The following is a 26,449-nucleotide window of genomic DNA, read 5'->3' on the forward strand; positions in this document are numbered from 1 at the left end:
CTCATCCATATATTTATATACATATTCTTATTCCATCCCTTTAGATTTGTGTGTATTAGGTAGTTGTTGGGGAATTGTTAGATATTACTGCACTGTCGGAACTAGAGGCACAAGCATTTCGCTATACTCGCATTAGCATCTGCTAACCATGTGTATGTGACCAATAACATGTCATTTGATTTAAGGAGGCGTTCTTCAAAAACAACTGAGAGAGAAACTTACAGCTCCGAGGAAAATGGATCATCCTTACAAGGAACAATGTGGATTTCATTTTAAGTGTCTTCAGGGAGAGAAGCCAAATGTCTTGGGGTTTATGTGGGTAATTTGTAAAGCTACCACTAGACAACAAATACAATTGTATTTGTTACATGTATCAAATACAACAGGTGTAGACTTTACCGTGAAATGCTTGCTTCCTAACCCTTCCCAATGATGCACTTTAAAAAAAGTATTGAGTAGCATGAGAAATAAAATACACAAGAATTAAGGTATATGCAGATTGTACCAATACCAGATCAATGTGCAGCGGTACGAGGTATTTGAGGTAGATGTCTAGTCACTTTACTCTGCCTTAATGTACACATCAGGATAGATGATAAGAGTCAAATAAAAAAACGTAGCAGTTTTTACAAGGAAATTTGACAACACATAAGCCCAAAAATAGATTGTATTTGAAAATAATAATTTCATACCTTGATTACGTTGAGACACGATCACTTGTCTCTTCTTTTATTTGTGGGATTACTTGGGAACAGATTTCTCATTTTTTTTTGCTGAATTTCTGGTGATTTTCCAGTCTTTTTCTTACTAAACTAAACTTTTACAAAAAAAAATCACTTGCGAGCTTGTTTTGGCTGCGTTTTGCCGGTGTGTGTAGTGTCGTGGAAATTTCCTGTATTTACCAAATCATGAGAGCAAACCACACACAAGTCAGAGTTATCACAAAGTCTATCTTTAATTATATGAGCTCCATCACAACCCTGTGACTCTCAGATCAATTCAGTGTCTATCAATGAATTATCTGAGAGTCCTTACACAACTGAGATCCTTTATAGCAAAGACACATAGCCAGACAGCCTTGGCCATAAATTATCGTTCAGCTTTGTCTCCTAAACTATGTTATTTTCTCAAACTCAGAACCATAAAACAAATCCTCATATCAACAGGCATATATCAAATCCACCCCTCCTTGACAAGATCACAGAGACACATTGACTGGCACACAGACATTGTGGAGCCAAGAGATACACGCTTGACCTGTCCCCTCTCTGCAGCCCAAATAACTTAGTCCTGACAGAGAACAGACTGCAACCCGGCCACAGTATTATACCAAAATAAACATTCTGATGAGAAGTAACTCACAAACATATAATGAATATAAAACATCTTACCTATGTTACCAACTAATTCTGATTATTCCCCAACAGTGGACCCCTTGACTTTTTCCACATTTTGTTACGTTACAGCCTTATTCTAAAATGGATTAAATCAAATACATTTCTCAGCAATCTATAGACAATACACCATAATGACAAAGCGCAAACATTGAAAATAAAAAAGAGCAAAAACCAAGCCATGAGCTACATCATTTGTAACCACCTAGGCTCTTCCTAGAGTTGGCTGTCCAGACTAACTGAGCAATCAAGGGAAAAGGGCCAGGGAGGTGATCAAGAACCCTATGGTCACCCTATGGCAGAGCTCTATTGTTCCTCTGTGGAGATGGGAGAACCTTCCAGAAGGACAACTATTTCTGCATCACTCCACCAATCAGGCCTTTATGGTAGTGTCCAGATGGAAGCCACTTCTCAGTAAAAGGCACATGACAGCCCGCTTGGAGTTTGCCAAGAGGCACCTAAAGACTCTCAGACCACGTGAAACAAGATTCCCTGGTCTGATGAATCCAAGATTGAACTCTTTGGCCTGAATGTCAAGCATCACATCTGGAGGAAACCTGGTACCATCCTTATGGTGATGCATGGTGGTTGGCAAAGCCCTAAGTATGGGCTTTGGCTGGGCCACTCAAGGACATTCGGAGACATGTCCCGAAGCCACTCCTGTGTTGTCTTGGCTGTGTGCTTAGGGTCGTTGTCCTGTTGGAAGGTGAACCTTGGCCCCAGTCTGAGGTCCTGAGCGCTATGGAGCAGGTTTTCGTCAAGGATCTCTCTGAACTTTGCTCTGTTCTTCTTTGCCTCGATCTTGACTTGTCTCCCAGTCCCTGCCAACCACCATGCATCACCATAAGGATGGTACCCGATCATACATCTCTGGAGAGACATTAAAATATCTGTGCAGCAACACTCATACAACCTGACAGACCTTGAGAGCATCTGCAGAGAAGAATTGGAGAAACTCCACAAATACAGGTGTGCCAAGCTTGTAGCGTCATACCCAAGAAGACTTGATGCTGTAATCTCTGCCAAAGGTGCTACAACAAAGTACTGAGTAAAGGGTCTGAATACTTATGAAAATGTGATATTTCAATGTTTATTTTTTATACATTTGCTTCAATTTCTGAACCTGTTTTTTTTCTTTGTCATTATGGGATATGTGTAGATTGAGGGAGGAATTTATTTATTTTTTATTTTAGAATAAGGCTGTAACAACAAAATTCTGAGAAAGTCCAAAGGGGTCTGAATACTTTCCAAAGGTACTGTATATAGTGTATGGGAAGATCTCAATTGCATACTCCTTGTGTCCTGTTCTCGTAGGGTCAATGCAGATAGTTTATGAAATGGTTATCCAGACTATTTGGCTTCTACCCCAAGCCATAAAACTGCTGTCTCGGAGCCTATTGTTCCGTGAGCCCATACTGGTACCGTTTGCCGGACGGTAGTAGACTGTTCACACTAAGGCTTGGGTGGCTGAAGTCTTAGGCAATTTTTTGGGGCCTTCCCCTGACATCGCCTGATAGAGAAGTCCTGGATGTAGCACTTTGCAGTCAGTGCATTTGCCATGCCAAGCGGTGATGCAGCCATTCAAGAGGCTCTTGATGGTGAAGCTGTAGAACCTTTTGAGGATGCGAGGGCCCATGCCAAATCTTTTCAGCCTCCTGAGGGGGAAAAGGAGCGACAGTTTCCTCTAAATGACTGTGCGGTTGTGTGTGAACCATGTAATTCCTTAGTAATGTGGGCGCCAAGGACCTTCAAGCTCTCGACCCGCTTCACTACAGCCTTTGTCAATGTGAATGGGGATGTGCTCTCCCTTCTTTTTCCTGTAGTCCACTATCAGCACCTTGGTCTTACTGATGTTGAGGAAGAGGCTGTTGTCCTGGCACAACACTGCCAAATCACTGACCTCTCTGTAGGCTGTCTCATCTCCTATGGTGATCAGGCCTACCATCAGCAAACGTGATGGTGTTGGAGTCGTGCACGGCCAGGCAGTCGTGGGTGAACAGCGAGTACAAGAGGGTACTAAGCACACACCCCTGAGAGGCCACCATATTGAGGGTAAGTGTGGCGGAGGTGTGTTGCCTATCCTCACCACCTGGGGCCCGGGCCGTCAGGAAGTCCAGGATCCAGTTGCAGAGGGAGGTGTTCAGTCCCAGGACCCGAGCTTGGTGATGAGCTTGGAGGGGACTATGGTGTTGAACGCTGAGCTGTAGTCTATGAACAGCATTCTCACAAAGTTATTTCCTGTCTTTTCCAGGTGGGAGGGGTCAGTGTGAAGTGCAATTGAGATTGCGTCATCTGTGGATCTATTGGGATGGTATGCGAATTAGTGCGGTTCTAGGGTGTCCGGGATGATGGTGTTGATGTGTGTTATGACCAGCCTTTCAAAGCACTTTAATTGTGGTTGAACTTACATATACTGAATGCACACAATTCAAAGCAGTATTGTGATGGGCCTTTTAGAATTTTTTACCCATCTCGATATTTGTCAGCTGGATATCTAATTTTCCTTTATGTTTAGTCATAGATCCATCTTTAAACTGTTATGTAGGGATTGTTATTGTGACAGCGGTAAGTGTATCTCCAATGCAATTGCTGTAAACCATATCATAAGATGTGTTCATGCTGCTAATGAAATGTAGCTTGAATAATGAACACTGTTCCTTTTCTGTGAAATGTTGTGCAATGTTTGTCTTGCCATTAAAACAAACTTTTAAAATGATTTAATAGGATATGTGTACAGGAGACTGGAAAGAATGAATCTGCACCATAACATGATCTCCTGCAGATGGAGTTATAGAACCGCAGTCATTTCAGTACATATTGTTTTGTTGAATGTACAGGTATAGTGAGCAGAATTAACACTTGGTTATATTAAATACATATTAAGAGGTTTCTTCTCATAAAGCATGCTTACCACCAAATGTGCTCCATTTTCTCATAGGGCCCTCATCAGGGACATTGATCCTGGTAAAGAAAACAACTGTACATAAACTGATGCCACTTTTACATAAGATACATATTTTTTTGTTACACAGATCCATAGGTTCTAGTGTGGTACCATAGACATAATGAAAATGCCACACAGCACAGTGGGGATAGATGGATAACTTCTAATATAAAGAATTAAAACTAAAATATTGTGTTGAATATATTGATTCTTTCTTACAGTCATTTTTAAGTGTAGAAACCCCCAAGGTTATTTAACCAATGGAAACATTGTAACACTGGTAGCAGTTACTTTGTATAATCATTCCAATGTCACTGGTGCAACTTTGATACAATTTTACAGCCGTGTTTATAATATCAACACTGCCTTGGGGCGTATGTGGATCATACCCTGTACATGGCTGGGGAAAATCCAGCAGGAATTTCACTGAAATTAGCCCGAAAACATAATTGGCACTACTGGTTAGATACAAATCATGTCAATCCATCTCTTGTTTCCGCTATGCCTCTTCGATCCCTCCCATTTCCACACGGAGTCTGTGGCAGCTGTGCTGCAGTCTGTTTTGTCTGGGAAAACGAAGCAAATGGGAAGTGTGGGACCGGGGAAACTAGAGAGCACCAAAAGAACGATATATATAAGACACGTGACGTACAGTTGCCGTGTACTACCTTGGTGCGGCGTGCAATAAAACCGCGCGCCTCTCACCACATTGAACATTTCTATTTATCGGATTATTAAAGGTTATGCAGTTGCATCGACGCGACATCTCCACTCTGCCTGACATTGCCAGCAGTTATCAGTGATTTCATTGATTGATATCAGGATTTCGTGTTGGCCTCCTTTTCTAGGACTACTCGTGTATAAGGAGAACAATGGACTAAACCTTTTCTTGAATAGCTACTTTACAAGGGAATACATCTAATTTGAAAGTTGGCGCCGAGTTTTCGTGGCTACAAATTGTTGTTTGGTAGGGGAAAACTACTCAATCTGTGTGATGCTTCGGGTGTTATAGGCGTGCAGCAAGACGAGCCTTTTAATAGTTGAATTTCCTAACTACTCTGAATCGACCCGAACATGTCTAATACAAAGTTCAAAAAGGATAAAGAAATCATTGCTGATTACGAGAGTCAAGTTAAAGGTAAATTAGTTTTACATTTCGCCTACTTTGATTTTAGCCCCATTATGGGGTTAATTTAGTGAGCTGTGTCTAAACTCAAGAGTATGAGATATATAGCCTAGCTGACCCTGTGCTCCGTAAAGCTTTTGCCAGACTCTGACTCTCATCACTGATGAGAGATCAACAATATGATTGGGCTACTAAAGAAGACTCTAACATATTCTGTGTTTGTGTCCAATATTATAGACCAGTTTGAGAGACCTATTTACCAGTAGATAGAAAGATATATTTTGTTTGAAAGATTAACATTTCAAGCGTTTGGGACTAAGGTTCTATCTGCGTTTGTCAACATTGAGTTATTGACAGAATATTGAACAGAATAGTACTATATAGTACTCTAAATACCTCAAATTATGTTAAATTCATAATAAAATATAACAATTGCTGACACCATTCAAACCAATGAGGTTCGGTACTTTAAAGCCAATTATTTCAGAATTATCTTTGCAGATAGAACCTTATACTATCAAGCTCTCGATTTGTCAGGCTGTACTCTGTTCCCTTTCATTCCCACTGTTGTCAAATGCTCTATCCTTTAATTTGGGTTCACTTCATTTGCCTTCCTTGTGTTTTGTATGACTTGTTTCAAATATACCTTCATCAGGCATTGTCTGCAGCCCCGGTCTGTAAAGATAGCCACATCTTATTTTAGGCGTGTCCTAATCCTTTTCCAGAACGTTCTGATTTAAATGGCTCTGCTTTGGAGTGTTCTTGTCACCTCAAAATAGCCTGGGTCTCAAAATAACAAACGCAAACAATAAAACCTGGTGCTTATACATGATTTATACAGGTGCTTCTTTTGATACTTGGCTTGGGGCCATTAACATTAATTTCCCAACTTTTTCACTCTCCAAGCCCCCTGCAAACATACAATAGGCTTTTTTTCCAGACAAATGTACACAGAAAAGGGGCAGTTACTGCTGCTCTGTGGTAACCATGGGGACTTGGCCCTGGCCAAGGAACTGCGTTCTCCAGAGCTGTTGGGAGCTCTGACATACCACCTATTCAGGTCTCCATAGCAAACCTTAAATCCAGAGAGGGCTGGGGGGGACGAGAGAGGGAGCAATGCTGCTTGAGGAATTACCAGATTGTGTACACTTGAGCAGAAGCTCTCATTTGCGAGGAATGTGTGTAGCCCCTTCGCTTGTGATGACTAAGGCCTTTCATCTGTATTAGAAGGGTGATGCAGAGTCATAAGGGACACTGGGGGTGCGGAACCTCCCGTTTGTCATGCAAAATGAGCCAAATGGGGTAATAATAACACAGCTGATACAACTGGAGCATTCCTCTTGGGGAACAGAGGTCTGAATATAGCACACAGAGACAACCTGTTACTATATGGTGGATCAGCCTTGATCTCACTCTGTTGGTTTTGAAGTTGAGTTATTTGGCCTCAATAGATAGTCATAGTTTTCCCCATATTACTTTTTTTGAAAGATTGATTTACCCCATGAGTAGTTCCATTATATTTTATCTGCATACCTTGCTGTCCTCTTTGCATTGCAGATCTTTAACTTTTGTATACTCTGTGTAAGAACTGTATGTTCCAGACTATTTACCTTAGATTTGTTGTATATTCATCCTATATAGCCATTCTGTTTTTCATGAATAGTGGTAGGCAGCATGAACTAAAAGTATATAATGTGATTGTCAGTGTCATTTGGAAATAAGGGGAAGCATGTGATATCTCCCTTATCCTTTGTCCATAGGCTAGTCTGTGTGAAGAGGTGAAAGTGGCTATACTTGGATTTAAAAAAAAAAATCTTATGTTCAGGGAAGATTACCATCAGTCGCTACTCCCAGCCTCTTGATTTGTACAAATTCCTTGGCTCTTTTATTCAACATAATCTTGACCCTTGAGATTAATGCTGTTGTGAACTTCCAAACTCTGCTAAAGCTGTCACTATCTAATTTTACACACATACCTTTGATGTTGCATACATAAGTCATGAGTTGTATTTGTAAAATACTTACTAAAAACACAACATTCTCCATTCATTGTAAACCCAAGGTTCTGAAATATTTTTGGCACCCCAGTTTTGTAGCATCTTTTAACGGGTATCTCTATTTGCCAAAGCATATATCTGAAGCCGGAGGCAAGTTTTGTACAGACATTGATTACTCAAGGAGCAGAACCTCAAGCAACCCCAGAGGAAAGGAGAGGAATATGTTTGATGTGCTAGTTCCCAGCCTCGCAGCCTCTCTTTTGGAAAATTATGACTGGTATGCTTTATTTGGATAAATAGTTGTCTGAGAGGACCCTCTCAACCTCCACTATCCTATCAACTGGCAGTGCAACCACCATCATTGTCCATCTGGCAGTTATGCCTGACACCAACTCCAGTGATTCTACTTAAAAATAAATATAAAGCATTTCCTACTCTTTCTACTGACAACTTCTGAGAGCTGTATGGAGAAAAGCTAAGAGTGATTATTATTCAAGTCAATAGTTTATCCTCGTATTTCATCCTCTCTAGTTCTTTGCTGTCTGGCTTTGGCAGTCTCTCTTGGCTGGCTGGCAGTGTTTTCAATCAGAGCCTAATCTGTCATTCAACTGACATTCATTTCTTAAGCATCATCCAGGAGAAGCTTTTTTATCCTTCCCCACCAAATGGAATTAAAGTTGAAGTTATTTTGCATTCAAGGTTAGAGGAAATTATTCATAGGTGATATTACAGGAATCTACAACTCTAAACTGAACATCATGTTTTTTTTATTTGATTTTTATTTGACCTTTATTTAACTAGGCAATTCAGTCAAGAACAAATTCTTATTTACAACAATGGCCTACCCCGGCCAAACCCTAACCCGGATGACGCTGGACCAATTGTATGCCGCCCTATGGGACTCCCAATCACGGCCGGTTATGATACAGCCTGTAATCAAACCAGGGTCTGTAGTGATGCCTCTAGCACTGATATGCAGTGCCTTAGACCGCTTTAGGCCTATATATTATGTATTATCATTAAATTATGGATAGTTCATTAGTATTTAAGCCAGTTGAGGGGTGTGGGTGAAATTAGACTTCATCTGTCATTCTGTCCCTGTGACCAGCTGAACAGAGAACAACAACTTTCCCCTGTCTGTTCTCTCTTGGCCCCAGAGGCCCCTCTTGTTGGTTTGATGTCTAGCGATGGCATGCTCTCCGTGGCCTGGTTGGGCCTGTCGGCCCTTCCCCCCCACAAGTTGCTGACCGGGGTCCTGTCCCAAACCATCATAAAGGGTGCCCCTGTGGTCTTCCCCACTGCCTTTGAAATAAGAGGCTCACCCCTCGGCATTGAAGATGAGAATGGCTGGGACTGTTGTCCATATGTATGCAAGGCAATGGGTGGGGGCAGATGAGAAAAAAGAAACCCGCACACTGCTCTTGCTAGTATCACTGGTCGTCATTAAGCTTCAATGGGTGGGGGCACACATCATTGTCCATGTTGATCTAGTTATGTTTTAATATAATTTGTTTTGTGGCAAAATACATTTATATTGTGTTTACGCTACTTGTCTACTTGGATTCATGTTTTGTTTACTTGTGGTACTAGATTCATGTTTTGTTTAGGTGACTTGAGCAGAATCTGGCATACGAGTATATTGGAAGAAAATAAATGGTGTAAGTTCATGATTAATAGCTCAATGTTTTTACAATTTTACTTCTACTACTTTGAGCAATCAGAACATAGGCCTAATGCTGCCAGTACTCTGAATGGCTGGTGAGACAGTAGTGTCTGTTGGGCGATTTCCCAATGTAAGATGGGGATCCAGAAAGCCATGTACACTAAAGCTGCCTGCTCTTTATTTAGACATGATTCCCAGCCGTAATTGTGACTCGTTGTGCTGACACCACCATTTTGCCTTACCAAAACCAACATTGAGACTTTCTCTTTACAGTACATTATCCAAATAGTCTTGTAGAGCAGGGGTTCTCAAACTTTTTGGGGCCAGGGACCCCTTTTGTGATGGCAAATTCATCAGGGACCAGAACATAATCAGAACACAACTCGAGTGAGATGATGATGATGATAATAATAGCATACAAGGAGTTTTACTATGACTTCGGCAGTGCATGGCTGGACAAATCTAATTCAACTTTATATAGATAGATAGTGTGGCAGATATTTGTTGTAGATTTAAAGCTAATATCTTGCATTTTTCCTTTAGGCAGAAAGGATTTTGCAGGTTATAGCTAAAATTACAGTGCATTTATGTATTAAAAATGTATAATTGGTGGAGTACTGTTGACACCAATATCTCTGTGAGCCTCCCAGGCCCATGTTGCCCATGGTTAAGAACATCAATTGTAGAGTAATAAAATTACATCGTATTACCTCTCAACTTATTTCACGGATCCAAGGCCAAAATTAGTTTAATCTGCTAGTAATGTTAATAAAAATTATATATATTTTTACTTCTTGCTGAGGACTCCACTTTGAGAACCCCTGACGTTGAGAGAAGACACCACGAAGGGCAGCTCATGGAATGCTTTCTCAGAATGTTGAAAACATGGGAAGCTGTCTGTTTTCTGTCTGCTCTGCCTACCAGTTTCCTAAAGTCTTGACTCGTCTAGGATATCCTGTTTTTCATTCCTTTTTTTTTACTGTCCATCCCAATGGGGGAAAAAAATACTAACCAAGGTCATGACCTTTTTTTTCCCCAAATGGGCAACCTGGAAGTACTTTTTAGTTGCCAGCTGTTTCCTACATTATGTAATAGACCCAATGCCCTCAACAGAGATTTTCATGATATTTGTGAGATCACAATACAAATCATGTATCAGCCTTCCTTTGATCAGTTGATTTTATGGCGACCCCTCGGAGCATGTAATAGCAGTGGTTTTATGAACAATATAATCAATCTAACTGTGCCCAGGAGGCTGCTGGGTGATACCAGAGAGCAGTTTATGGGCAGGCAGCTGTTCTTCCTCAGCATCTTCATTCAGGAACACACTAAAAGGTGTCATCATGTAGAAGGTTATGAGACATTCAAACTCTGTGGTCTGTGTGATTGCATTCTGGTTGAAGTGGCAGACAATGGTGCAAAATTGAACAGCTAGAGAGTAGCAGATTTATTGTAGTCTTTTGTGCCCTACTATAGTGCCCAAGGCTTGTGCTCTGTTGACACTATGAAAGAAGTTGGTTATGACCTAATGATTTTTGCAGATAATCTGTTTTGTGAGGCTGTAAAACAGTGTTTCCTTGAAGGAAAGGTTGAAGGGTATGATTGTGTTGTACCAGATATATAATCCTGTGCGCATGCCGGCAAGTTGACGAGAGGGAGTAGGGGTGGGCCGATGTGAGTGGTCTATTTGAATAAATCCATTTAAAATGCACCATCACAAAAGTCCATTACTAATTTTAGGCAGGTCCTAAGAAACACTAAAATGAATTTTCAAAAGAATAGCATATTTTGAGTTTGACTGTTATAGGCTGCACATAATTGGATGCTAAATGTTTCTTATCAGTGACAGATGAGCTACACCTCCGCTTATTTTCCCAGCCAGAGACGATGAACAAAATGGCCTATACAGACGGCGATTCAGTGAAACAAAATCCCATTGATTATCAGACAAGTCACAGGCTTTTGTCTGGAGTAGGCTACTAAACCGGTGAAGAGCAACATAATCCACTACACTAATCATGAGCAGCTCTCACATCAATTTAGCTAACATTTCCCCAGCCTAATTGTAGCCTAAACAATATCCAAACTGATATTCAGTGAAAACAAAAATCTGACTGATTTATCTAGTCCCCCTGCTTGATTCAAAGCAGCGTGATTGTGCTGTCCCTGTCAAAACGGTGATTAAATGATCATAGTTGACCACACGCAGGTATTGCTTCAAATTTAATATAATGCTTGGATGATTTTGGGACAGGGCCGGTGCTAGAACTAATCAGTTGGAAGGGCCTTTGATCATAGGCTGGCACGTTATTATTTTTTCACAGGACCTCCTATATGTGCTCGGGTGTCCACAACTTTTTTTTTTACAGGTGTTCTAGTAAAGACCATAGGCAGCTTGTAAGTTTCCCCAAACTTGAAACTCACAACTTATCCTACTGTTTCGACCAATCAATGTGACAGTTCTGATTTATTTTATATGCACATTTTCCTGGAACAGTTTCATTTCAATAATAATGTTTTAGTTTCTCAATCTTTGTCACGTAGTTAATCACAAAAATCTGAAGTAAAACTAATGCGAGAGCCCCAGCTCTGCCATATGGACACAGACCCCTTAACGTTTTACATATTTTGTTTCGTTACAGCCTTATTCTAAAATGTAATAAATAGGTACCCTCGTCAATCTACACATAATACCCCATAATGACAAAGCAAAACAGGTTTTTAGAACTTGTTGCAATTTTGTTTTTGAACACATTTTAAACACACACACATTTTATATAAGTATTCAGACCCTTTACTCAGTACTTTGTTGAAGCATCTTTTGCAGAGATTACAGCCTCAAGTCTTCTTGGGTATGATGCTACGAGCTTGGCACAACCTGTATTTTGGGAGTTTCTCCAATTCTTCTCTGCAGATTCTCTCAAGCTCTGTCAGGTTGGATGGGGAGCATCGCTGCACAGCTATTTTCAGGTTTCTCCATAGATGTTGGATTGGGTTCAAGTCCGGGCTCTGGCTGGGCCACTCAAGGACATTGACTCCTGTGTTGTCTCTGCTGTGTGCTTAGGGTTGTTGTCCTGTTGGAAAGTGAACCTTCGACCCAGTCTGAGGTCCTGAGCTCTCTGATGCAGGTTTTCATGAAGGATCTCTCTGTACTTTGCTCGGTTCAGCTTTCCCTTGTTAAGGACTGGTCTCCCAGTCTCTGTCACTGAAAATATCCCCACAGCATGATGCTGCCACCCATGCTTTACCGTAGAGATGGTTCCAGGTTTCCTCCAGATGTGACACTTGGCATTCAGACCAGAGAATCTTGTTTCTCATGGTCTGAGAGTCCTTTAGGTGCCTTTTGGCAACATCCAAGCAGGCTGTTGTGCCTTTTACTGAGGAGTTACTTCTGTCTGGCCACTCCACCATAAAGGCCTGATTGGTGGAGTACTGCAGAGATGGTTGTCCTTCTGGAAGGTTCTCCCATCTCCACAGAGGAATTCTGGCGCTCTTTCAGAGTAACCATTGAATTCTTTGTCACTTCCCTGGGGTTCAAGGCCCTTCTCCCCCAATTGCTCAGGCTGGCCTGCTCTAGGAAGAGTCTTGGTAGTTCCAAACTTCTTCCATTTCAGAATGATGGAGGCCACTATGTTATTGGGGACCTTCAATGCTGCAGAAATGTTTTGGTACCTTTCCCCAGATCTGTGTGTCAACACAATCTTTTTTCTGAGCTCTACAGACCAAAGGGTCTGAATACTTACACTACCGTTCAAAAGTTTGGAGTCACTTAGAAATGTCCTTGTTTTTGAAAGAAAACCACTTTTTTTGTCCATTTAAAATAATGACACAAATATTAATTTCCACGAAGTTTGCTGATTCAGTGTCTTTTAGATATTTTTGTCAGATGTTACTATGGAATACTGAAGTATAATTACAAGCAGTTTGTCCACCCGCCTCTTGAGGATTGACCACAAGTTCTCAATGGGATTAAGGTCTGGGGAGTTTCCTGGCCATGGACCCAAAAAATCGATATTTTGTTCCCCGAGCCCCTTAGTTATCACTTTTGCCTTATGGCAAGGTGCTCCATCATGCTGGAAAAGGCATTGTTCGTCACCAAATTGTTCCTGGATGGTTGGGAGAAGTTGTGAGTGAGCCCACTCCCTTGGCTGAGAAGCAACCCCACACATCAATGGTCTCAGGATGCTTTACTGATGGCATGACACAGGACTGATGGTAGCGCTCACCTTGTCTTCTCCGGACACGCTTTTTTTCCGGATGCCCCAAACAATCGGAAAGGGGATTCATCAGAGAAAATGACTTTACCCCAGTCTTCAGCTCTCCAATCCCTGTACCTTTTGCAGAATATCAGTCTGTCCCTGATGTTTTTCCTGCAGATAAGTGGCTTTTTTGCTGCCCTTCTTGACACCAGGCCATTCTCAAAGTCTTTGCCTCACTGTGCATGCAGATGCATTCACACCTGCCTCTGCCATTCCTGAGCAAGCTCTGTACTGGTGGTGCCCCGATCCCGCAGCTGAATCAACTTTAAGAGACGATCCTGGCGCTTGCTGGACTTTCTTGGGCGCCCTGAAGCCTTCTTCACAGCAATTGAACCGCTCTCCTTGAAGTTCTTGATGATCCGATAAATGGTTGATTTAAGTACTGGCAGCAATATCCTTGCCTATGATTCCCTTTTTGTGCAAAACAATGATGACAGCACGTGTTTCCTTGCAGGTAACCATGGTTGACAGAGGAAGAACAATGATTCCAAGCACCACCCTCCTTTTGAAACTTCCAGACTGTTATTTGAACTCAATCAGCATGACCGAGTGATCTCCAACCTTGTCCTTGTCAACACTCACACCTGTGTTAACGAGAGAATCACTGCCATGATGTCAGCTGGTCCTTTTGTGGCAGGGCTGAAATGCAGTGGAAATGTTTTTTGGGATTCAGTTAATTTGCATGGCAAGGAGGGACTTTGCAATTAAGTGCAATTCATCTGATCACTCTTCATAACATTCTGGAGTATATACAAATTGCCATCATACAAACTGAGGTCAGCAGACTTTGTGAAAATTAATATTTGTGTCATACTAAACTTTTGGCCACGACTATGTAAATAAGGTATTTCTGTTTTTTATTTTTCATACATTTGCAAAAATGTCTAAACCTGTTCACTTCGTCATGGGGTATTCAAATCAAATGTATTTATATAGCCCTCGGTACATCGGCTGATATCTCAAAGTGCTGTACAGAAACCCAGTCTAAAACCCCAAACAGCAAGCAATTTAGGTGTAGAAGCACGGTGGCTAGGAAAAACTCCCTAGAAAGGCCAAAACCTAGGAAGAAACCTAGAAAGGAACCAGGCTATGTGGGGTGGCCAGTCCTCTTCTGGCTGTGCCGGGTGGAGATTATAACAGAACATGGCCAAGATGTTCATAAATGACCAGCATGGTCAAATAATAATAATCACAGGCAGAACATTCGAAACTGGAGCAGCAGCACGGCCAGGTGAACTGGGGACAGCAAGGAGTCATCATGCCAGGTAGTCCTGAGGCATGGTCCTAGGGCTCAGGTCCTCCGAGAGAGAGAATTAGAGAGAGCATACTTAAATTCACACAGGACACCGGATAGGACAGGAGAAGTACTCCAGATATAACAAACTGACCCTAGCCCCCCGACACAAACTACTGCAGCATAAATACTGGAGGCTGAGACAGGAGGGGTCAGGTATTGTGTGTAGTTCGATGAGGGAAAAACATTTTATTTAATCCATTTTAGAATAAGGCTGTAATGTAACTGTGGAAAAAGTCAAGGGGTCTGAATACTTTCTGAACGCCCTGCAATTTTTACAGATATCAAAAAAATCTTTCATTTACGAAGACTATTATATTACCGATCGATTATCTCAAATCTCCCAGCAGCACTATTTGCAGTGTTGGCCCACTGTCTTACTATACAGTGGGGCAAAAAAGTATTTAGTCAGCCACCAATTGTGCAAGTTCTCCCACTTAAAAGGATGACAGGCCTGTAATTTTCATCATAGGTACACTTCAACTATGACAGACAAAATGAGGGAAAAAAATCAAGAAAATCACATTGTAGGATTTTTAATGAATTTATTTGCAAATTATGGTGGAAAATAAGTATTTGGTCACCTACAAACAAGCAAGATTTCTGGCTCTCACAGACCTGTAACTTTTGTTAAAATAAAAAACAACAACATTCAGTTACATTGTCTGTCTACCTCCCTGCTTCTTTAAGAGGCTCATCTGTCCTCCACTCATTACCTGTATTAATGGCACCTGTTTGAACTTGTTATCAGTATAAAAGACACCTGTCCACAACCTCAAACAGTAACACTCCAAACTCCACTATGGCCAAGACCAAAGAGCTGGACACCAGGACACCAGAAACAAAATTGTAGACCTGCACCAGGCTGGGAAGACTGAATCTGCAATAGGTAAGCAGCTTGGTTTGAAGAAATCAACTGTGGGAGCAATTATTAGGAAATGGAAGACATACAAGACTACTGATAATCTCCCTCGATCTGGGGCTCCATGCAAGATCTCACTCCATGGGGTCAAAATGATCACAAGAACGGTGAGCAAAAATCCCAGAATCACACGGGGGGACCTAGTGAATGACCTGCAGAGAGCTGGGACCAAAGTAACAAAGCCTACCATCAGTAACACACTACGCCACCAGGGACTCAAATCCTGCAGTGCCAGACGTGTCCCCCTGCTTATGCCAGTACATGTCCAGGCCCGTCTGAAGTTTGTTAGAGAGCATTTGTATGATCCAGAAGAAGATTGGGAGAATGCCTCTCATCTTTTTAAGTGGGAGAACTTGCACAATTGGTGGCTGACTAAATACTTTTTTGCCCCACTGTATGTAGCCCATGTATCTGATGCTGTCTGGACAGAAATAGAATGACGTTCCATACTTGTTTGGTCCAGACTGTCTCACTATTTGTAGACAATCGATCTGATGGTGAGGGGTGCTTTTTCGCTCGCTCAGATGCTTTCTTTGAGATTGGTCCGCATCTCGGGTCAAATAAAATGTCAATATTTCTATTTTTTATCTGGACGGGCAATGAGGTGCGTTAGGGTGGGCCAGGCCCCCTAAGGCCCGCCCATAATGCCAGATCTGCTGTGGGAGTTTCGGTAAGCAACAATTTGCTACATGACTTCAATTGCATTAGCCCATATTTTCGTCATTCAGGGATATTCATTCCCACGGTTATTCTTTATGGATCCATCCAGTTCTGGTTAAGATAACAGGTCATGCAACGTGGTGGGCTATGCGACATGATGGGTGAAGTGACATGCCTCGCAAAGTTTAGAACTGCCACAAGGATGGTAACAGCCTAGTAACGGGAGCTGTCTAGCAACCATCAAGAGTGTAGTGCGTGCCAATGCCGCTTCAGCATTACGGCTACATTTTATACTAAATCACAGACAGAACGCTTGGCAGACAAAATATAAAGAATAATATAAAGAATATAAAGAAAAGGTGGCAAAAAAAGTGTGTTTTAAATGTTGGCTGCTTTTCGTGTTGATTTGAAACTGATATTATTAACAGTAACAGGGAACCTGTTAACAGTGCCTCTACCCCTGTTTAAGCTCAGGTCATCACCAGTGTGCTCACTAATGACTCGGAGGTATTAATAAAGATTGGGATTAATGGAATTTTCACTTCCTACAGGACGTTGTCTTACAATTACCACATTCATACACCTACCATCTGTCTCACCAGCCCCCTCTGCTTTGTGCTGAGGTGTGCTGCCTTGCTTGTGTGCTTTGCTGTCTTCACCCCTGGTGGTATGGAGATGGGTGTGGGCGGTAGGTTATTGACAGCACCATCTGTGGTCACTCGCTCTTTCTGCCGTTAGAATAAACCTCCCCCTGCTGTGCTTTTCACTCAGTCCACAAAAGCCATCAGGACAACAGTGCAGCCTCCTCCCATGCCCAACCCTGAGCTCGACCCCATCCCAAAACAATAAAACTGTAACTCAAGTGGCACTGATGGGGGCAACCGATGAAAGAAAAGGAGCCCTTTTGTCTTTGGCTGTAACGGACACTGGTTATTTGAATTCCATTCTACTCCATAACCCAGTAAATGCAAGCCACACATTATATATTCACTACATTTCTCTACCAAAGAGTGGATGAAATAAATCATGGAAGGGATATATGAATAAAGAGACCATTCCTCTTGCAGAGTTTGAGGCTGGCACTGTTTCTCTCTCTCTCTCTCTCTCTGCTTGTGGTGTTAGCCATGGAGTGGGATGTCTGGTTTAGACCAGACCTCACCGGAGAGCCCGGTCATTTGCTGGATGGAAATCATGATTTGGCTGCGTGGAGCTGCTCTGCATCAGTGCTGATATGAGATATGCGGCGTTAATGAAATTGGACCACGCTGTTGAGCAAGGCTGGTGGGATTTCACCCACCCTGCCTGGCAGCCACTCCATTCCTTTGAACCTCCTGAGAGAACCGACAGATGGAAAGACAGACAGATCCCTAGCCTGTCTGTTGGGCGAGGCTGCTGCCTGCAGCTGAGTTGGGTGTAACTATTTGGGACGCATGGGCAAATGGACATACAAACAGACCAACAGCCTGTCTGTTGGGCGAGTTGGGTGTAAATATTTTGGGTGAATGGGCAGACAGACGGATGAGGTCAGACTAGGAATTAGACGGTTCAGGTCATCGCCTCTCTCTCACAGTTAACTAGTCTTTTTAATCTGTGTTCGTGTTTAGCAAACTAATTTCTTGTGTGGAGGTAAGCTGTTTATGTGTTTTGCGGTGGAGGCTCTCTTTAAGACAAGTGTAAACATCCTACAAGGCAGGCTGAGGCAGCCGGTCCCAGTCCCCTCCATTTCCTCCATTTGCTTAAACAATGTGACATCTGCCACTTTGGCTTCCTCCTTTCTATTTTTAAAGCCAGAGTGACCACAGCAATGGGTCCACAAGCTGTTGTTGCTCGGCTCAGGTACCCGGCTTGTCCTGTAACAGCCCTCTGGGAAGAAATCAGGCTACAGCTACATGTCCTCAACAAATCTCCCCAAGTCTCCCCACTTCTTCCCTGTTTTAAAAGACACAACAATTTCAGCACTTGGGTTTACTCTAGGGGCCGGTTAACCAGACACAGATTAAGGCTAGTCCTGGGCTAAGATAAGAGGCTATTTCAATGTGGAATATCTCTTAGTCCAGGATTAGTCTTAATCTTTGTCTGGGAAACTGGCCCTAGATGCATTATAAACATGAGCTACATTGTTGGTACTGTAAGTGCATAAAAAAGGTAACATAATGACACTGTACTGAAACCACTTCATTACCAAGGCATGTACACTATTGAGTCATGAAGTCATCCCATGCATTATAGATGCGTTCAGAGAGGAGACTGTTTAGTTTGTCACAGTGATGACATGATGATGCCTTCTCGTTGACAAATGGGGTTCGTTCATCTCCAAATCAGGTAAACTAATATCACTCTCTTCAGTATCTAACCAAACATTGTGGCCTCTTTTTTTTAATGATGAGTCTGATTATTTCACTCAATATTTCCTGACATTTTGTCTTCGATATCATGGCTGTTTGGCCAAACCTCCTTGTGTCCTTACTGTCTAATGTTACTGATGTACACAGTGTTATCCATCAGTGTCACCCATTATGTAAGGCTCTATATGTAAGACTCAATCGTGTCCTCCACTGTAAAGATGCAGCCAAAAACTAAGCTTACTTGCTCTGGTTTTGTGTGTTCCCTATGGTTTCCCTGTCTGCATTCCAAATAGCACCCTGTTCCCATATTATACACCGAGTGTACAAAACATTCGGAACACCTTCTCTTTCCATGACAGACTGACCAGGTGAATTCGTACAAAATATTTTTTGTTTTTCTTTTAAAAGTTAGAATGAAAGTGGAGCACAGTGAGTCCCTGTAGGCTCATGTTTCTAATGATTGAGACTGGCAGGGCACTAGCAGCAGGCACACAGCAATCCCTGTTAGTCTTTCAACTCACGTTGGTCTGGAAATAGACTGTGCCTGCCTGATGCTGTTTTGTTCAGTTCTGTTACTGTTAAGTCATTGACCCAAGTAGAGCAAAGAGAGTTTTAGCCAAAGTGGACACTCAAGAAGAATGTAAAAGGGGCATTCACAGTTTTTCGATAAACTGCTTCTTTTAATTCTATCATAGGCACATTTCTGAGGCTGGTAACTAATGAACTTATCCTCTGCAGCAGAGTTAACTCTGGGTCTTTCTTTGTGGTGGTCCTCATGAGAGCCAGTTTCATCATAGTTCTTAATTGTTTTTGCGACTGCACTTGAAGAAACTTTCAAAGTTCTTGAAATGTTCCATATCAACTGACCTTCATGTCTTAAAGTAATGATGGACTGTCAGTTCTCTTTGCTTATTTGAGCTGTTCTTGCCATAATATGGACTTGGTCTGTTACAAAATAAATCAAATCAAATCAAATTTTATTTGTCACATACACATGGTTAGCAGATGTTAATGCGAGTGTAGCGAAATGCTTGTGCTTCTAGTTCCGACAATGCAGTAATAACAAGTAATCTAACTAACAATTCCAAAACTACTGTCTTGTACACAGTGTAAGGGGATAAAGAATATGTACATAAGGATATATGAATGAGTGATGGTACAGAGCAGCATAGGCAAGATACAGTAGATGGTATCGAGTACAGTATATACATATGAGATGGGTATGTAAACAAAGTGGCATAGTTAAAGTGGCTAGTGATACATGTATTACATAAGGATACAGTCGATGATATAGAGTACAGTATATACGTATGCATATGAGATGAATAATGTAGGGTAAGTAACATTATATAAGGTAGCATTGTTTAAAGTGGCTAGTGATATATTTACATCATTTCCCATCAATTCCCATTATTAAAGTGGCTGGAGTTGAGTCAGTGTCAGTGTGTTGGCAGCAGCCACTCAATGTTAGTGGTGGCTGTTTAACAGTCTGATGGCCTTTTGAGATAGAAGCTGTTTTTCAGTCTCTCGGTCCCAGCTTTGATGCACCTGTACTGACCTCGCCTTCTGGATGATAGCGGGGTGAACAGGCAGTGGCTCGGGTGGTTGATGTCCTTGATGATCTTTATGGCCTTCCTGTGACATCGGGTGGTGTAGGTGTCCTGGAGGGCAGGTAGTTTGCCCCCGGTGATGCGTTGTGCAGACCTCACTACCCTCTGGAGAGCCTTACGGTTGAGGGCGGAGCAGTTGCCGTACCAGGCGGTGATACAGCCCGACAGGATGCTCTCGATTGTGCATCTGTAGAAGTTTGTGAGTGCTTTTGGTGACAAGCCGAATTTCTTCAGCCTCCTGAGGTTGAAGAGGCGCTGCTGCGCCTTCTTCACAATGATGTCTGTGTGAGTGGACCAATTCAGTTTGTCTGTGACGTGTATGCCGAGGAACTTAAAACTTGCTACCCTCTCCACTACTGTTCCATCGATGTGGATAGGGGGGTGTTCCCTCTGCTGTTTCCTGAAGTCCACAATCATCTCCTTAGTTTTGTTGACGTTGAGTGTGAGGTTATTTTCCTGACACCACACTCCGAGGGCCCTCACCTCCTCCCTGTAGGCCGTCTCGTCGTTGTTGGTAATCAAGCCTACCACTGTTGTGTCGTCCGCAAACTTGATGATTGAGTTGGAGGCGTGCGTGGCCACGCAGTCGTGGGTGAACAGGGAGTACAGGAGAGGGCTCAGAACGCACCCTTGTGGGGCCCCAGTGTTGAGGATCAGCGGGGAGGAGATGTTGTTGCCTACCCTCACCACCTAGGGCTATCTTCTGTGTACCACCCCTACCTTGTCATCACAACTGATTGGCTCAAATGCATTAAGAAGGATAGAAGTTCCACATTCACTTGGAACAAGGCACACCTGTTAATTGAAATGCATTCCAGGTGACTACCGCATGAAGCTGGTTTGGCATTCTCTAAGAGTGTGCAAAGCTGAAGAATCTCAAATTTAATTAATACATGATTCCATATGTGTCATTTCATTGTTTTGATGTCTTCACTATTATTCTACAATGTAGAAAATAGTAAAAAAAAAAAAAAAAAAACGAATGAGTAGGTGTGTCCAAACATTTGACTGGTACTGTATGTTGACTGATCCTTTGACTCTGGGAATTTCCATGGTAACAGAGTGATGCTGAGATTTTTTGCTTTAAAATGTGTTCCAAACAAAAACCAATGATAGCAAAGTCAAACAAACCATACAACTCTATGCACACGGATGACTTTTAACAATTTCCACTGATTGCTTTACAAGAAACATGCAGATGCAAAGTTTGGTAACAGAATGACTGCACCAACAGCACAAACCGTCATTCTGTTACCAAACTTTGCATATGCACTGTTTTTCAGTATTTTTAGAGTTGTATGTTTTCTTTAACTTAGCGATAATTGTTTTTTGATTGACATTTTAAAGTGAAAAAGCTGATTTCTCAGCATCATTCTTTTACTGTGGAATTGCCCCTCTTGTCCCCCACATCCCCCTTCTACCTTGACCTCTTAACCTGCGGGAAAGGAGGCTTAGAGTTGACTATCACCGTAATCAATAGCTAAAGGCCACCACTTCAGCGAAGGCAGCCTCAAACTGACGTCCGGGACCACCGTGAGGAGACGAGAGGGGGAAGCTGCTCTTTAAAAAGCAGCAGTTAATGAAATGTCAGCCAGAGGCCTCGTCTCCTTTGTATCCTCTAAACCTGATTTTATTATAGCCTGGAGCCAAAAGGAGCAACCCTCTGTCTTTAGTTATGGAAAAATACAATGCTGTTTCATAACTGTGGAGACACAAAATGGTTCAACTGGCTTGTGGCCACTGCCACCTCGTTCTTGCCCAAGCTGGGAACATTTTGGAGTAGTATCGGAAATAGTGAAGAGTTTCCCCATGGTCTCCCATGGCTTATCACCCACACATGAAAGGGCTGTTGTAGGAAGCAGGAGACTGAGGAGAGGGCTTGGGCCTGTGTGAAGGTCTGAAGAAGGGCTGGCTGTCTGAGTCAGGAGCACCAGGCTGGTCTTGTGGACTCCTGTACGTACTGGAGACATGGGTACATTTCCTGCCACGGCAATGATGGGTGCTCTGTTCTAAGGCCCATTTAGGAAATTGAGAGCTGTGCGCCATATTCCTTATTGTGTGCCTGCTGCCAGCGGTCATGCATGGACAAGTGGTTCTTCAAGGGCGTGGCCTTCCTTTGGTCTTCACTGTGTTTAATGCAACGCCTCTGCTCTCTCCTCCCCTCCGCCTGCAGTCTATTTCAGGGCTTCTTGGACAGAATTTGTCCTCTGTCTGCAATTATGTCACAATGATAACGGCTGAAGAAATGGGACATTCATTTTGTGGAAAACCAAAGGGGTCATAATGTTGAGATCATGGGCGTAAATGTGCTTAGGTCTCAATGTAATGACCCGTCTGGCTTTCCATACATGGTATATTTGTCACGAGTCTGCACTATTCCATGGGTTTACAGAATGGATGCACCAAGTTAACAAACAGATCACCAACCATTTTGAATCCCACCGTACCTTCTCCGCTATGCAATCTAGTTTCCGAGCTGGCTATGGGTGCACCTCAGCCACGCTTAAGGTCCTAAACGACCAAGGCTATCGACTCTGTCAATCACGACATTCTTATCGGCAAACTCAACAGCCTTGGTTTCTCAAATGACTGCCTCGCCTGGCTCAGCAACTACTTCTCGGAGTTCAGTGTGTCAAATCGGATGGCCTGTTGTCTGGACCTCTGGCAGTCTCTATGGGGGTGCCACAGGGTTCAATTCTCGGGCCGACTCTCTTCTCTGTATACATCAATGATGTCGCTTCTTTGATGCACCTCTACGCAGACGACACCATTCTGTATACTTCTGGCCTTTCTTTGGACACTGTGTTAACTAACCTCCAGACGAGATTCAATGCCATACAACACTCCTACCGTGGCCTCCAACTGCTCTTGAATGTAAGTAAAACTAAATGCGTGCTCTTCAACCGATTGCTACCCGCCCGCCCATCTAGCATCACTACTCTGGATGGTTCTGACTTAGAATATGTGGATTACTACAAATACTTAGGTGTCTGGGTAGACTAAACTCTCTTTCCAGACTCACAGTAAGCATCTCCAATCCAAAATTAAATCTTCACTCATGCTGCCAAACATACTAGTAAAACTGACTATCCTACCGATCCTTGACTCCGGCGACCGTCATTTACAAAATAGCCTCCAACACTCAGACTGCATCCAATTTGCTGAGTAATCGCAATGCCATCTGTTTTGTCGCCAAAGCCCCATATACCACCCACCACTGCGACCTGTATGCAATAGTTGGCTGGCCCTCGCTTCATATTCGTCGCCAAACCCACTGGCTCCAGGTTATCGATAAGTCTTTGCTAGGTAAAGCCCCGCCTTATCTCAGGTCACCGGTCACCATAGCAGCACCCACCAGTAGCACACGCTCCAGCAGGTATATTTCACTGGTCATCCCCAAAGACAACTCCTACTTTGGCTGCTTTTCCTTCCAGTTCTCTGCTGCCAGTGACTAGAACGAATTGCAAAAATCACTGAAGCTGGAGACTTATCTCCCTCACTAACTCCCTCACTTATATCTCCCTCTGACAGCATTAGCTGTCAGAGCAGGTTACTGATCATTGCACCTGTACACAGCCCATCTGTAAATAGCCCACCCAACTACCTCATCCCCAATTTGTTCTTTTTTTTCTCCTTTGCACCCCAGTATCTCTACTTGCACATTCATCTTCTGCACATCTATTACTCCAGTGTTTAATTGCTAAATTGTAATTATTTTGCCACTATGGCCTATTTATTGCCTTACCTCCCTAATCTTACTACATTTGCACACACTGTATATAGACTTTTCTATTGTCATTGACTCTACATGTGTTTATCCCATGTGTAATTATGTGTTTGTGTCGCACTGCTTTGCTCTCTCTTGTCCAGGTCGCAGTTGTAAATGAGAACTTGTTCTCAACTAGCCTACCTGGTTAAAAAATAAAAGTGAAAAAATAATAATAATATCGCAATGTGATTCCCAACCTGAAAGCCTTGTTTCTACTAGGCGTGTGAATTGCTAGGAACCTCACGATATTATCACGATACTTAGGTGTCGATACGTATTGTGATTCTCATAATTCTCAGTATTCTACTGCGATTTGATACTTCAATTTTCTTGCGATTTGCTGTTCCAAACATATTGCTCACTATATGTCTGCTACAGTGAGACAAGAGCATCCACATTTGTTTTGATCAGTCATGGAAATAAGTGTTGGCTCACTATTTTAAAAAGATGGAATGAAAATATTGGAGTTTGGCACAGGTACAGCCGACTTCCTTTGGTCTTCACTGTGTTTAATGCAACGCCTCTGCTCTCTCCTCCCCTCCACCTGCAGTCTATTTCAGGGCTTCTTGGACAGAATTTGTCCTCTGTCTGCAATTATGTCACAATGATAACGGCTGAAGAAATGGGACATTCATTTTGTGGAAAACCAAAGGGGTCATAATGTTGAGATCATGGGCGTAAATGTGCTTAGGTCTCAATGTAATGACCCGTCTGGCTTTCCATACATGGTATATTTGTCACGAGTCTGCACTATTCCATCGGTTTACAGAATGGATGCACCAAGTTAACAAACAGATCACCAACCATTTTACAACTGCGACCTGGCCAAGAGAGAGCAAAGCAGTGCGACACAAACACATAATTACACATGGGATAAACACATGTAGAGTCCAAAAATATTACGATATGCATCTGTATCCATTATTTTGTTCTTTTTCCCCATCACTAGTTTCTACCAAGGGTTGGAACTGGTTAAGGGAACAAAACTGGAAAATAATGAAATTAAAAGCATGAGAATTGGTTAATGTTTTGTGTTCCGGAGAACCAAGAGCCTATGCAAACTCTGTCACAAATTTATGCAGTGTTCACGTGCTAGTCAGAACTGGAAACAAAAATGTTTGGCTTGCTAATTGGTTGCAACAGTGTATATACACGCAGCATGTGTATAACTAGTTAGCAAGTCAGAAATGTCAGAGTTCCGACTAGCACGTGAACACGGAACTATTCCAGCGTCTGCTGTATGCCAGCTGGAAATCTTTGCCAGGGGTGTGCGTAGGCTACCTACCACGCCCCTCTGAAGCATAGATTACTGTAGCCTACTGATGACATTACAAACGTAATTCAGAAATTAGTGAGATGTTTAATTAGAGAAGAAGGGATTCACTTTTTCAATGCTAGTTAAGGATACTATAGTTATCACGAATCAAATTAAATTTATAAACTACAAAAAGCTAAGGGTTTTATAATTTTTGGAGCTGCTCTGTACTCACAAGCTTGTTAGTTAACATTTGCTCTGGTCCAACGTTAAACCAACTTGGAAGTTCAGACATTCAAAGTTCCTCCATAGAAGCTGCTCCTCAGGTATAATTCGGTGGGCCTAATGCAGATAATTCATGTCATAACCAGATGCCCAGCTCTTCAAGGCAAGCGTCCTCCATCCTCTCTCTCTCCTCACCCTCAATTTAAGTTGCATCTCGCACCCTATACTGTGACTTTTTTTTCCATTATGATTAAACCATGCTGTTACAGCAAAATACAAGTAGCTCTTTCCTATACAGATTAAATGGCTTACCCGCTCCACAGCAAGCTGCTCTATCCCCGCTGATTGGTGAAGTAATTAAATGTTGTAAAAAAAATAATAATTGTATATTTCAGAGGTTTAAAAAGGGATGATATAAACTGGTACTTTTTGTGGGGTTCAAACTGGTTCAGAACTTTATTTTGCTGGTTGGAAAGGGTGGAACAGAACAAAAAATGAAATAGTTCAGAACGGAAAAGTTCTAGTTTCAACTGTATCATCCTGGGGCATACGGACAGAAAAAAGATCTGTAGAAGATCCCCACTGAGTCACCACCTATGTTGAAGTTAGACACACCCACACATTCTCTTTCAGACACTGAAAACTCTCTCTCTCTCTCTCACACACGCATATGTGCGCACACATGCCTGCGTGCGCACACACAATCAGTGCTGGTGTCATCTTGAAAGCATAGAGGCCTGACAGGTCAAGTAAAGGGTCTTGAATAAAGATCAGGCTTAGCAGAGCGCAACAAGACTCCAGGTCCCCTGTTCTATCCCCCTCTGTCCACCCCCCTGAGCCCCTGGTGTTTCCCCTCTGTCCAGTGCACTCTGGCCCTGACAGCTGTGGCTGCAAGATGGCCCTGTGGCTATGCAACTGAAATATTCACCCTCTTCTTTCCTTTTACATTTGGTTAGGTGATTACCCCACTGTGACAAATGAGAAAG

The 26,449-nt window shown here is 42.5% G+C and overlaps 1 protein-coding gene across 5 annotated transcripts in view; it reads left to right on the forward strand.

The window, feature by feature from the left end:
* The first annotated feature begins 4,888 nt into the window (after positions 1-4,888).
* Positions 4,889-26,449, forward strand: part of LOC110497968 (SLIT-ROBO Rho GTPase-activating protein 1) — a 156,243-nt gene continuing 134,682 nt past the window's right edge. For 3 of the 5 annotated variants that reach the window (XM_036957189.1, XM_036957190.1, XM_036957193.1), the window contains exon 1: positions 4,889-5,476. In XM_036957189.1, coding sequence (XP_036813084.1) covers positions 5,413-5,476 — 64 coding nt within the window. In that variant the 5' untranslated portion in view covers positions 4,889-5,412. The remainder of the gene's footprint in view (positions 5,477-26,449) is intronic. The other 2 variants (XM_036957191.1, XM_036957192.1) reach the window with 1 other exon arrangement.

The sequence above is a fragment of the Oncorhynchus mykiss genome, chromosome 2 (genome assembly GCF_013265735.2).
Source record: "Oncorhynchus mykiss isolate Arlee chromosome 2, USDA_OmykA_1.1, whole genome shotgun sequence".
Classification (NCBI taxonomy): Eukaryota; Metazoa; Chordata; class Actinopteri; order Salmoniformes; family Salmonidae; genus Oncorhynchus; species Oncorhynchus mykiss.